Source organism: Lagenorhynchus albirostris, chromosome 11 (assembly GCF_949774975.1).
Source record: "Lagenorhynchus albirostris chromosome 11, mLagAlb1.1, whole genome shotgun sequence".
NCBI lineage: Eukaryota > Metazoa > Chordata > Mammalia > Artiodactyla > Delphinidae > Lagenorhynchus > Lagenorhynchus albirostris.
The window spans coordinates 40459954-40473075 of NC_083105.1; the positions used below are offsets into that span (position 1 = coordinate 40459954).

Sequence of the window (13122 nt, forward strand, 5' to 3'; positions counted from 1 at the left end):
AAATTTGCCTCCTTCAGGCCTTATCATATTTCCATAGGCTAAACTAAAATCATGTAACAGGCAGTAAAATCCCACCATTAAGCCATCCTATAAGGTACCAGTCCTTTTCTCTCCTTAGAAGTGAAGCTCCAGGACATAGGCAGGCACTGACTGCCACTAGGTGTGGCTCCTACCTCACCTCTCTCAGGTTCATCACCGGCAAGCCAATGTATAGGATGTGACTCAGGACTCTCAGATTCTATACATTTAAATTTTTGTTCTTTCTTTTTTCCCGTCTTTTGAAGAATGTGGATGATAACACTTCATAGACAACTTACACACTCAAGTTATTACCATATTTCTGTAGTTTTATTTTACCTAATGATTTATAAGCTCATTTAATTATGACATCTGTTTTTTCTTAGCTACCAATATTTCTTTTACTTGATGAGTATTCTCAAAATTCATTTTCCTTCCCCAGTCACTGCCAAATGGTATAAACGTTGTTTTCATGAACTTCAGGAAATTCCTACTTGCCTTTTAGTTTCTAGTTACCTTTTATAAGAAGAAAGCAAGTATGCATTTGGGCCATTCATTTTACACCATGAAGGGCAGATGTAATTAGTAGAATTTTTAAAATTCTGACCTTTTAGAAGCAAGAGATATGATTCATTAAAATATCATCAATATCAGCTTGCTGTATTTCTTTTTTCTTCTTTTTCGTTTTCATCTTTATCTTCTTTTTCTATATTTTGGTGTAATTTAAGGTAAGCCATGAAGTTTCTCAATTCTATCACGGGATCTAAAATTGCCCAGGAACATGTATACATATTATTGGTTTCCAAGTGTCATCTAGTGGCTGTGCTTTGCAATCACTGCAGATCCTCATGTAAATCTTTCCTCAGCTAAGTCTTATATACATAGAATGATTCGATGCCATAGGAGCACTTATACTTTATAACTGAATAGTTCATCAGCTATTAAGACAACATTATGTCATATGATTCTATTTGCAATTGAATAAAACTGTACCCTTGTTCCATCATTAGTACCATTGAATACAATAATAGAATCCAGTGTGTTCTTTTTGTTTGTTGAAAATCTAATACAGCTGCAGTCTGGGTGATGTAGTAGCATTATGTTCTCCCTGGGCCACATCATGCAGGATCATCTAGTCAAATTTAGGAATAGGTCCTGATACACTTGTATACGGGCTTCGTACACTTAAAACACTATCAAATTGCATGGGGTTCTGAGTATTATATTCATTAGTACTAACAATCATCACTGAGAATATTACTTTCTCATCCTATTTGTAACCCTGGAGGAAGTACTTCTCAAACACAAGTAACTGTTTTAAAAAATGATATGAAAACCATATCTCTATGTCTTTTTACTCTTTCACACAGAATGTTCTTTTAAAATGATAATGAAGGGGTTTCCCTGGTGGCACAGTGGTTGAGAGTCCGCCTGCCAATGCCGGGGACACCAGTTCGAGCCCTGGTCCGGGAGGATCCCACGTGCTGTGAACCAGCTGAGCCCGTGCACCACAGCTACTGAGCCCGTGTGCCACAACTACTGAGCCTGCGCTCTAGAGCCCGTGCTCTGCAACAAGAGAAGTCACCGCAATGAGAAGCCCGCGCACCGCAACGAAGAGTAGCCCCCGCTCTCCACAACTAGAGAAAACCCATGTGCAGCAACGAAGACCCAACGCAGCCAAAAATAAATAAATAAAAGAAATTAAAATGATAATGAAGTAAAATAAATTTATAAGAGGAAAAAGGACTATTTCTGAGAGCTAGGACGTTAACATTTTTAAGAGGGTATGGGTGAGAGCTGCAGCTTGGGTAAGGGTCTCCAAATTCGAGGTCTCCGGGCTTGTGAAGTCAGAGGCATGCTTTGATTCAGGCAGGTGTGTGCACAAAATCACCTGAGGTAACAGACTCCGTGATGTTCAAATTGTTCAGAGAGAGTCCTAAGGACTGGCGTGAGGATGAGGAGGAAGTGCTACTTGCGGACTCAGACGGGGGCCGAGCTGGCTTCGCAGCGTTCCCCGTTTCTGCCTTCAGCCGGTCGTTTTCAGCCTTCAGTATTTCAATCTCATTCTGTTGTGAAGATGGAAAACATGAAAAACATAGAGCTAGCCTGATTGAGAAAAGGGTACCAACTCTTTTAACAGGGTCAATCGGTTCATGTATTAAATAAACCATGTGGTGACATATTAAATAAACAAACATAAATTATGAAAACAGGATTTCCTTCCAAAGAAGGAAAAGGAATCCCTTTCTCTGTCTCTCACATACACATATTCAGCTATTCACAAATACACACACTAACCAGTAGAATTGTTTATAATTTTTAAAAAATCTATCATATACTTGAGGAGTTTTCCAAATATGACATGGTCTTATGTGAATTAAGAATAACATAATTGAAGAGTTCATACCATTTCTCATTTTAAAAGTAAACATACACACTACTACATATATAAAAATAGATAACCAACAGGGACCTACTGTATAGCACAGGGAACTATACTCAATATTTTGTAATAACCTATATGGGAAAAGAGTCTGAAAAAGAATATCTTTTTATATCTATATCAATCTATATATGTATATATATATTCAGTTATATACATATAACTGAATCACTGTGCTGTACACCTGAAACTAACATGACATTGTAAATCAGCTATGCTTCAATAAAATAAAACATTTAAAAAAACTTAAAAAAAAATTTTTAAATGAAAGTAATGTTAAAATCTCGTAGAAAATAATACTGTTTGTAATACTCTGAATTCAGGGAGAGTTGAAAACCACAGTAAAACAAAAATAATATAAATAAGGTGATTTAAAATTACCACCTCAGGATCCTAACTAACGTCTGAAAAAGGTTTTTTTCCTTCAAAATGGGGCACTAAGCTCATAAAAACAACACAAGCCTATTGATGAATATATCCATTGGCAGATGAATCTGCTCAGCAATAAGCTTTTCCTATTTCAGTCATCTTGTGGTACCAAGCGATTACTGGTTGACCATAATAAAACGAAAACTTAGTCTGAGCACAGACTGATTCTGAATTTAGCCTTCAGATGCTTCCAAAAAATAGAAAAGCTTTACTTTTACAGATGGCATTCTATATCACACTTACTTTCATATTTAGAAAGTTTGTGTTATATTTCTGTTGATTCCTCATTACGTTTGTTTTTCAATAGAAAACAGGTAAAGTCAGATTTCAAAAGCATAGGAAAAAGTTACCATAAGGGTAAATCATGGAAAAGTGAAGAAGCAAGGGCTGTAATAGTTTCTCTAAAACCTTAGCTCTAGTACAGTGCCTTCAATGGTCCTTGAGTGCAACTGGCCAGTTTGCACTTCCACTTCCAAACCTGGATTTGACAAAATTCTCCATCCAGTATTGAGAAATGAGGTGCAGAGACTGAATAAACAGAGTGCATTTCCGAAAAGGATTTAAACATGAGATTTGCTTTTATAATAACTAAGAGAAGAGAATAAGCAGCATTTTAAATCTCTCCTGTTTGTTCCCTGAAGGTGCTTTCGGACCGACCTGCATCCGGTTCATGGCTTCTCGGATCTGATCGAGATGATGAGCAGAGCTGAGGGCCTCCAGCCGAATATCCGTTAATTTTAATTCCTTTTCTCTGAGCTCACTCTTCAGCTGCAGAATTATCTCTGCCTCAGCCTCTGTGCATTCACAGATCCTGAAGAAAGAAACAAGCACAAAATCAGTGGTTGGGGAAGCCAGAGGATTATGAAAGGCAATGCTTCTTTTAAAAGCTGAACTGCAATATTATCCAGCAGGTACATAGATTATTTGCTGCTGGCAATACCTAGAGAAAAGGAAAAAGAGTTTTACAGACAGTAATACATTCACAGGTTCAAAACTGAAAATAGTAGCCGTCTCTTTTAATCTTTTCTTCCTATTTTCTGAAGTTTAAAAACAATCTATCTTTACTGTATATAAAGTGATCCTCAAAATTCCCTTGTTGCTGATGTTTATGGAGCTGAAAAGTCATAATATTACTACATCTCATTCTACCATTTTTCAAGGGACTTGAGCCTCTATTTGCAACATGAAATTTGTTTAAAGCAAAGTTATTATGTCCTTAAAATGTTGATTTCTTGTTTTGTAAAATTTTGCAAAGAATAACCTTATTTGCCACAATACTATCTTCAGGTTACGATCAAATTCAATGTAAATATTGTAGAAAATAAATCAGGGAGATTAGTTTTGGATATTTAAATAATGGATGAGTGTTATATAATCCTCCTGGTAGGCTCAGCTGATTTAGGAGATCAGCTAATGAAACTGAATCACAGGTTTCAACCCAAATGAGCAGGCTACTTGGGGGCTGCCTGAAGGTAATATACATTATATCCTATTGTTGTTCTATAGACAGCTTTGTAGGAAGTATGTCAAAAGAATCTGTTTTATGTTAATGAATATCTTTTCCATTTAAAATGTGAGGACTCATTGCTGGTCACAAAATGATAGTGCTATGTTCTTTCCTCTAAGTCAGGAAATTATACAGGGTGTACAAGGGTCTTAAATGGTTCTAATAGTGGCCCTGCTTTATATGAGTTCTGGGTGAGCCACTGTCTTGGGCACACAAGGAAATCTCATTTAAATAGTATATAGAACAAAGAGAATTATCAGAGCACATGTTTTACATTCTAAATGTTTTATTCTTTCTTGTAACATCAACTAGTGGGATACTATAAAAAATTATGCTAGATTATCTAACACAATTAAAGAACAAAGGATTGAAGTTTGGCTTGAGGAAACCAAATTTTACTTCCAAAACAGGAGGACAGAGAAGGTAGTCATTGTTGAAATGCATGCGAGTGATTTTAGAAAAAGCAAGAGTGAACACTGCTTAGGTTAGAACCAGGATCTTTGCAGTTTTCATGCATCACACTCCATTTTACCGGGATCTATGCTTGTAGATCACAGGGCCATTTTGCCGTTTCTTTGGTGGCCAGACAAGGGGTAACCTGCATTTAATGCACAGTTAGACAGATACATGGACAAATGCAAGTGAAAAGAAGTGAAAATAATAACTTAGAAAAGGGGAGAATGAGATCAAGAACACTCAATTTCTAATGTATGGAAAGCAGAAGAGAAACAAATGCTGTCTACTATTCTAAGGAAGATCTGAAAATAATTGGTATAGAGATGGTGCTGCAGTTCCATTTAGAACACAGATCTAGGCTTGGCCTGAAGTTGTCTTTAACAAATACTTCCGCAACCGGCAGAGGGAGCGACTTACGCTGAGGCAGACTGCGAGGGCTTCATGGAGGCTGACCCACAGTCACCCGCATTGTGGGGCAACTTGGGGGACGCTGGAAGGGACGAATCAGTAAGCTCTTCAATGTCCGAATGTGAGGATGGAGGCTTGGTGGACTTTTTCTTCCCAAAGGCTTGTTTGAATGAGCTTCTCAGCTGCAAGAAGGACAGAAATTACCTTCCTTGTCTATTTGCACTGGGGGCATCTTGCTTTGGGCCGTTAGTTTGCAGGTGCCATCCTAGCCACTGCCTGGGGTCAGTATGTATAAGCAAAGGATTAACAGCTGCAGCACAGTATCTCTAAAAAACAAAGATACCGTGTTTTGTGTTTTTGTTTTATTCTTGTATTAATCCAGCGCAGCGCAAACATGGAAGGCTTTTAAACAGTGCAGGGTCAAGGGCATGGCTGTCAGAGCACTCATTTAAAACGAAGTACCTTGAAGGGATCTCCGTTCAGAAGGCTCCTCTCTTCAAGGCAATTTGTTTTAAATGGCTGCTTTAGCGCTACAATCAAGTCAGGGCCTGCTGACAATATAAACTTAAAAAGCAAAATGAAATCAAATTCACCTAACACTTCATTAATTGTGAGTTTCTATTCAAATTTTCAGTTCCCGGACTATGAGAAACCAGAGTTGGTATGGCCTACAGCGCTATTCAGAAAGTAGTTTTACTTCTCTTTAAAACTGGAGATTAAAATGAAAAGACACAAAGAAAAGACATACAAGGTAACCTGTTTTTAAAAGGTATAAAAGCCTCCTGCCAAAATGAATAGCATTCATGCCAAGGGTGGGTATTTTTATAGATGCATGCCAAATTGTCCATGGTTTATATTCACCTCACTTCCTCTAGAGTTCACCTTGCAGAAACATGAAAGAGTGTGGAATTACAAATCAAGGGAATGAAGGCTGATCAGTACTTTAAAATATTACCTACATAAACATTTTTTTAAAACAGAAAAGCTATTTCTCTCATTCTTTACAGAAAGCACTCCAGTAAAATCCTCTGCTAGTTATATTTTGGATTTCATCAAGAGTTCTACTTATGTAACATCTACCTTTCTTGCATGGCATTAAAAGAAATCCTTTACTTCATTGTTTTTAAACATTTTGCAGTGATAGCATCTTCCCCTCAGTTTTTTCAGCAATTACTTAATATCATAAATTCTATCTCTAGCAAACTTAAGGGACAGTTCTGTTAAAGTACATTTTTATATTTATCCTATGTTCTTGGTAGAAATACATAAAGTTGATTTCTTATACAGTGACACTTCATTCACACTATAAACCCTGTTGATGCAAGGGGTGGAGAGGCTTTCAAGGTCTCTTCTTTCCCTTTTACTTTTTTTATTCCATTTTTTCTCCACTTCCACCATCCACCAGCACCACCACCATCAGCATCACCATCATCTTTTTCTTCTTCTTCATCTCTACCTCCACAGTAAGCCCCTGCTCGGAGCCATTTATTTACACATGTTACCCTATTTTTCTTTACAGTATCTCTATAAAGTCAGTATTAATTAACCAATTTTTCCAGATGAGAAAATTTAGGCTCCCCAAAAAGGTGAGGTCACTTGCCTAAGATCCAAATAGTAAGTGTCAAAGTTGGGATTCAAATCCAAGTTAAGTTAGTGCCAACTCCAAAACATTTGCTCTTCAGCACCATGCTGCCCTAATCTTGGTGATGAGTGTAGCCTTTGAGGTGTCAGTCACTTGAATGAGACACTGTAAACTGCTGTGGATCTCTAAAGCCCAAAAGGAAAAAGCCTGACTCACTGCGTAGTAATAAGCTTCTGAATTAGATGAATGGTAATGGCTTACCCAGTTTTTCTTTTTCTTCTTCTTGGAGTCAGCATCGTTACCACTGCCAATGCTGGAATGGCTCGTGGCACTGTTGATACTAGAAACGCTTTCGGAGGAATGCTGTCTTCTGATGCGGAGATCTAGCCACAGATAGACAGTATCATGTTTACTCATAAAAACTTGCAATCTGAACAAACAAGACTTTTAGGCTTTCTGAGAGGAAGTCCTCTAATAAATGTCAACATGGCTTTGTACAGATTATTTCAATGCAGTTTTGGTTTTATAAGCTTAATAAAGTACAACCATATTTGCTTTAATTAACTGGGTTATCCATATTAAGATTCAATGGGAATCTCAAGTAAGTCTGTAGCACTGGTGTTTTAATGAATTCTGAGTTTTGTCCCAAAATGAAATGCTATGCTAGTGATTTTTACTGAATACCTGGATCAAACAGCACTTCCAAAATGATTTATTCCAAATGATTTGTTCCATGGAGTAAAAGGAAACTCTTAATAGCATGATAATTAATTGTGTGTTTTTAATATTTGTCCTTTGAATAAAGCTACCGAAGCCAAATATATTAACTTTCCATTTCATGGAATCATACCTTGTTAGAGCCAAAACAAACCCTGCAAGTCATCTAAGCACTTCATACCACAGATGGAGCAACTGAAGCGCAAAGAAGTTAGGTAACTTGACCAAGGTCAAAGAGCGAATGGGGCGAAGGTCCTCAAGAGAGAATGTGGGTAGACTGCATTTGTGAATTAAACAGAAATCATACTTAAGACAGTGTAATTCTTCCATCATACCCCTAACCCCTGTCCATGACTTGGAAGAGTAATAGTAGTAACAATAATAACAGGTAATAATAAAGCTAGCTTTTACTACTCTGCTCTGGGAGTACGTAATTTTAAAGCAAACCACTGAAATGAGTGTAATTATTAAATTTTCCCTGTGGTCACGTAGCTGAAAAACAGTGGAGCCAACTTGAGACTTAGAAGTATCCTACTGTCTATTGTACTAATTGCCAGGTGATATCACCTCTATATACTCCTAAAAAGCATGGAGTGCTTCTCTAGATAATACGATATTTTGAAGAGGATACCATTTGATACTAAATCACTTTTTTTTTTTTTTTTTTTTTTTGCGGTACGCGGGCTTCTCACTGTTGTGGCCTCTCCTGTTGCGGAGCACAGGTTCCGGACGCGCAGGCTCAGCGGCCATGGCTCACGGGCCCAGCCGCTCTGCGGCATGTGGGATCTTTCCGGACCGGGGCACGAACCCGTGTCCCCTGCATCGGCAGGCGGACTCTCAACCACTGCGCCACCAGGGAAGCCCCCTAAATCACTTTTTGAACATACTCACTTACTCCATACAATCAGCTTATAAGATTTATTTATAGTCATTAAAATTAAAATTGAAATGATTTCTACTCACAGTGAACTTAAGTGTTAGTGGAGACACTAATAATTCATAAAATTATTTTAAGGTCAAATATGCTTTTAGGCCATTTCTATTGTCATATATAATTGGTATCAATGCATATTATCCAAGCAAAAAAAAATCTCAGTGGAACTTAAAAGATGTCAGAAATTATTATATAGCTTTCAAAAAGTTCCCATAGAAATAATAGTATATAATCAAAGCTTTGCAGTTGACTAATTTAACAGTAAAATGGCTGATGGCAATGGAACTGTAACTGGTTACTTTCAAAACATACAATAAGTAAGTATATGTGTGGGTGTATAATATGCATATACATATCTCCATCCTTAATCTCATGTACATACATAACAATAAGTACTTTAATTTTTCCATTAAGAGAAAAACCATGTTGAAAAATTTTACAGGAGGGTAAAAACAGAGCTGTTTTTAAGAATCCCTAGAGTTTGGTCCAAAAGTATTTTTTTTTTAATGATGAGAACATTTACTGTTTTTGCATGTCCAAAACATTACTAGTACCAAAACCTAAATCAAGGTATTTATGTGTGTTGTTTTGATTTAACAATAAAGGAGCACAGTATCCCTTAATCAACTAATATGGAAATAATATGAATAAGCAATAAAAGAACATGTGTAGGTATCTGTGTTTTAAATTTCTGCTACAGTTGGCTATAAGCTTTTCTGAACAAGATTAGTATTTTCTATTTTTCCCTTCATAACTGACTTTTACAAATAAAACAGATGTATTAAGCATTAAAGTATTCCAGAGTTTTTATTATATCCAGAATTAATAAATTATATTTGACTTCAAGTAATCCCAAATTTTAAAAAGATAGGTAAATTCTTGTTAACCGTAGGTCAAAAGTAGTCCTTGGAGGTATTCGTTATGTTCAATTATGACCGCATTTCCAATAAAGATTGGCAAGAGCATAATTTCCATAATACCATGGAATGAAGGGAATGCACTTTACTTTTCTCTGGCAATTCTTTTCTAGTGTTTGTAAGTATTTGACTGAGTACATGTGGCATTGCAGAGCTCAGTAAAGAATGGGTGACCAAATGAATATCAACAATCTGAATGAATGGAGAAGCTTATTTTAAAAATATCTATTTCAGTTATATGTTTATTCATTCATTCATTTTCCACTTCCCACCTTCTGCACCGTCACTGTTCTAGTTCAAGCCACCAACATCACCTACCTGCTCTAAGAAAGAACAGCTGTCCAACTCACCTTCAAACCATTCTACAAACCAGAGTTAGAGAAATCTTTTTAAAGAAAAACCTCACCATCACTCCCTTACCTGAGACTTCCCAATGATTTCCATTTCAATAAGAATAGAAAACATTTCAACTCTTGCGCAGACTCAGGGGCCATGGCTCACGGGCCTAGCCGCTCCACGGCATGTGGGATCTTCCCGGACCGGAGCACGAACCCATGTCCCCTGCATCGGCAGGCGGACTCTCAACCACTGTGCCACCAGGGAAGCCCTCAACTCTTAAATATGGCCCAAATGTTCCTCAGTAATCTGGTCAGTACTTATCTCTCCAACCTGGTTCTACTTACTTTACCTTTGGTCATTATCTTCCTTGTATCAGTTCCATAAAGACACTAATCTCTTTTCTGTCTCAAGACCCTCCTGGAATGCTCTTCTCTAAATATTTACAATATGCCTTGATATGAGTTTTACTACTACAGAAACACAATCTGGATATTCTATATACATTCAACCCTTTATAACTATTTGTTTTTGTTAGCTTTAAATCTTATAAAATTATTTTTTTAATCTTTCTTAGCCAAGTTGAATATTAACTGTTATCGTTTTGTTCATTTTAGGTATCCCTCCCACATTTCTGAGCAAAGGAATTCCTATTTTTCAATTCCAGTAGATATATCAAGCTACCTGTTGCCTGAGATAAAAGGAATCTTTCCAGAAAGTTTTACTTCAGTGACTTGTACTGTGGTAAAGAAAGGATTAAGCCTTTTTAAATCCCTTCTGGACCTATTTACTGACATGAAGATTTAGAACATAAGCTGCTTTATTATAGCTCTAAGATAAGCTTTAAATATGCAGTAATTTTCCATGCAGCATATACATTAACTCCCCCACATGGAAAGTTGCTAAATTCTTAACAGAAGTAGCCCCTAGAGAACTAGTTTGTCCTTCAATTTAAGTATATCTCACTTTATATAACTGTTTTCCTATAAGTTAAATTTCAAGTTTTAAAAAATTGTATTAGTCCTTTCTATAAAATTTGAATAAACCCCTTTTATGTGCAAGCCATCATTACGGCCAGGATTAAGGATTAAGAAAACAGACCACCCTGCCATCGACCAGGGAAGGCAGACCATAAACAAATTAAGGCACCAAAGTGTCTTAATGCAAATTTTGATGAGGGAAGTACAGTTATTTCCAGAAACACATCATAGAGGGACCTCATATAGCTTAGGCACAAGCAGGCATGTTTAGGCTAACTCTTGCAAGATCTCAAAAAGTTTTTATGCTGAACAAACAGGGTAGAAAGTTCCAAGTAGAATAAAGAGAATATATAAAGAACTTTTGAAGAACTGAAAGAAGTTCTGGATAGCTGAAATATGAAATACACAACACGACAAAATAGCAAGACACAAGGTCTAGAACAGTGTCTAGCACATAAATGGTAATATCAGTAAGTACTTGTTGAATGAACGAAGCTGGCCAAGAGAGATTATGTCATGTTAAGGAGTTAGTATTTCAACCAAAGGCAATGGGATACCTTTTAAATATATATTGTTACACAACTGCTCTGGTCTCAGTGTGAAGAATGGCATAAGGAGGTGAAAGATGAAGAGCAGGAAGGCTCCTTGAGACTTAGGAGTTTGTGGTCATAGTTCAGGGGAGATATGAGGCATGGTGATAGCAGGATCAGAGAAAAGGGAACAAGATATATTTAATGGATGGAATCAGTAGAACTTAGTGATTTACTGTGTACGAAGAGGAGGATTTCTGGCCACGTGGAAGGATGGTGATGCTGTTTACTGAGAAAGGAACACTGAAGGCAAAGCAGGTCTGAGAAGGAAGAAGACAAGTTCAAATTTGGGGATGTTGACTTTCAGGTGACAAACAGACATCCGAAGATAACCTAATGGAGTTTTCTCTTTGGCAGCTGGATATACAGATCTGTAACTCAAGAGATGAGCCTGCCCTGGAGAGATATATTTGACAGTTATCAACACAAATAATAATTATAGGTAGAGTACTAGATGAGCTCGTACAAAATTTTAGATAGGATGAAGAGAATCATAATGTATAAAATCATAATGGAAGACAGTTTAGGACTGCATTCTAAGAAACATCAACATTTAACAAATGCATACAAACGAGTGAATCTACAAGAGAAACTGAAAGAAATTTCAAAGGAGCAGAAGAAAAACTAAGAATGTGGATGTCATGAGCATTAGAAGAAGTGAATATTTCAAGTAGGATGCAGTGGACATCAGCATCAAATGCTATTTGCACAACAAATACAATAAGAATTTTAAACTTTGTACTGGATTTAGAGTCATCTAAGTCATTATTGATGCTGGAGAGAACAGTTTTGCTGGAGTAGTGGAAAGAGAAACCACACTCCCATGGTCTGAAGTGTAACTGGCTGTTGAAGACATTGAATGATTCCATCAAGCTTTCCCAAAATTCATCTGGAAATGCAAAGAGAGATGACAGAGCACTCAGGATTTAGGAAAACATTTTTCAGCTGGTCAAGAGTTGAGCATATTGAATGCTACTGAAAAGAGTCAGAATAGGAATAAGTACAACCTATGCAAAGAAAATAATGACATGACATTATCACAGAGTATTTCTTCAGTGACAATTTAAGGAGTAGGGTGGTGGCAGAGAAGATTATTTTATCATTGCTTCCAATTACTGAAGCACAGTAATAATTAAAAATACACCAATGTTTAGTCCATTTTCTTACTGTTTTTTAAGTTGTCTACAGAAAATGTACCTTTTTATTGCCCCCACCCAGGACAAGTTGCTCCCAGTATCCACTACTTCACCATATTGATTATTGTATTTTTACATACAGATCTAGATTTCCATACTCCTTCCCAGGTTTGTTTTGCTTGAAGGCAGATATGAATACATTAACCAACCTCCTCAGAGAAAAGTGTTGGACTATAGAAGCAATTTCCTTAAGGTCAGTTTGATACTGAAGCCTCCTGTTCTTAAATTCTGAGATTCTGACTGCATTAGTAGCAACTTATGCTGATATATTATAAAAGGCAGTGCGACTGAGTAAAAGCAGCTTTGCTCTAATTAATGAATAAAAATAGATTCCTAGCAGATTGGATGAAAAATGGCAAGATTTCTAAACATACCTTTGGGAGGGTGGTCTGGACCATTGAGCGCTCCCTGAATGGCTGCCTGGGCAGCAGAGTTCTGGGCCTTCAGCATTTCAATGGTTTCTCTTAGTTCGATCAGTTCAGATTCCTGTGAAACAAACAGAATTTAGGAGCTTTAAAAGTAAAAGATTCTTATTCATAGCTCACTATCAAATGAGTTTGATTTTATGTAGTGCTAATGTCCTGGTAGATTTAGATGCGTGGCTGACCT

The 13122-nt window shown here is 36.9% G+C and overlaps 1 protein-coding gene across 4 annotated transcripts in view; it reads right to left on the reverse strand.

Annotated features, from left to right (window-relative positions):
• The window catches only part of NAV3 (neuron navigator 3), a 364503-nt gene that overhangs the window by 28341 nt on the left and 323040 nt on the right, over positions 1-13122 (reverse strand). For 2 of the 4 annotated variants that reach the window (XM_060164530.1, XM_060164528.1), the window contains exons 24-30: positions 12888-12999; positions 7105-7226; positions 6123-6143; positions 5271-5443; positions 4930-4995; positions 3548-3701; positions 1910-2084 (exon numbers count right to left, since the gene is read on the reverse strand). In XM_060164530.1, coding sequence (XP_060020513.1) covers positions 1910-2084; positions 3548-3701; positions 4930-4995; positions 5271-5443; positions 6123-6143; positions 7105-7226; positions 12888-12999 — 823 coding nt within the window. The remainder of the gene's footprint in view (positions 1-1909; positions 2085-3547; positions 3702-4929; positions 4996-5270; positions 5444-6122; positions 6144-7104; positions 7227-12887; positions 13000-13122) is intronic. The other 2 variants (XM_060164532.1, XM_060164531.1) reach the window with 2 other exon arrangements.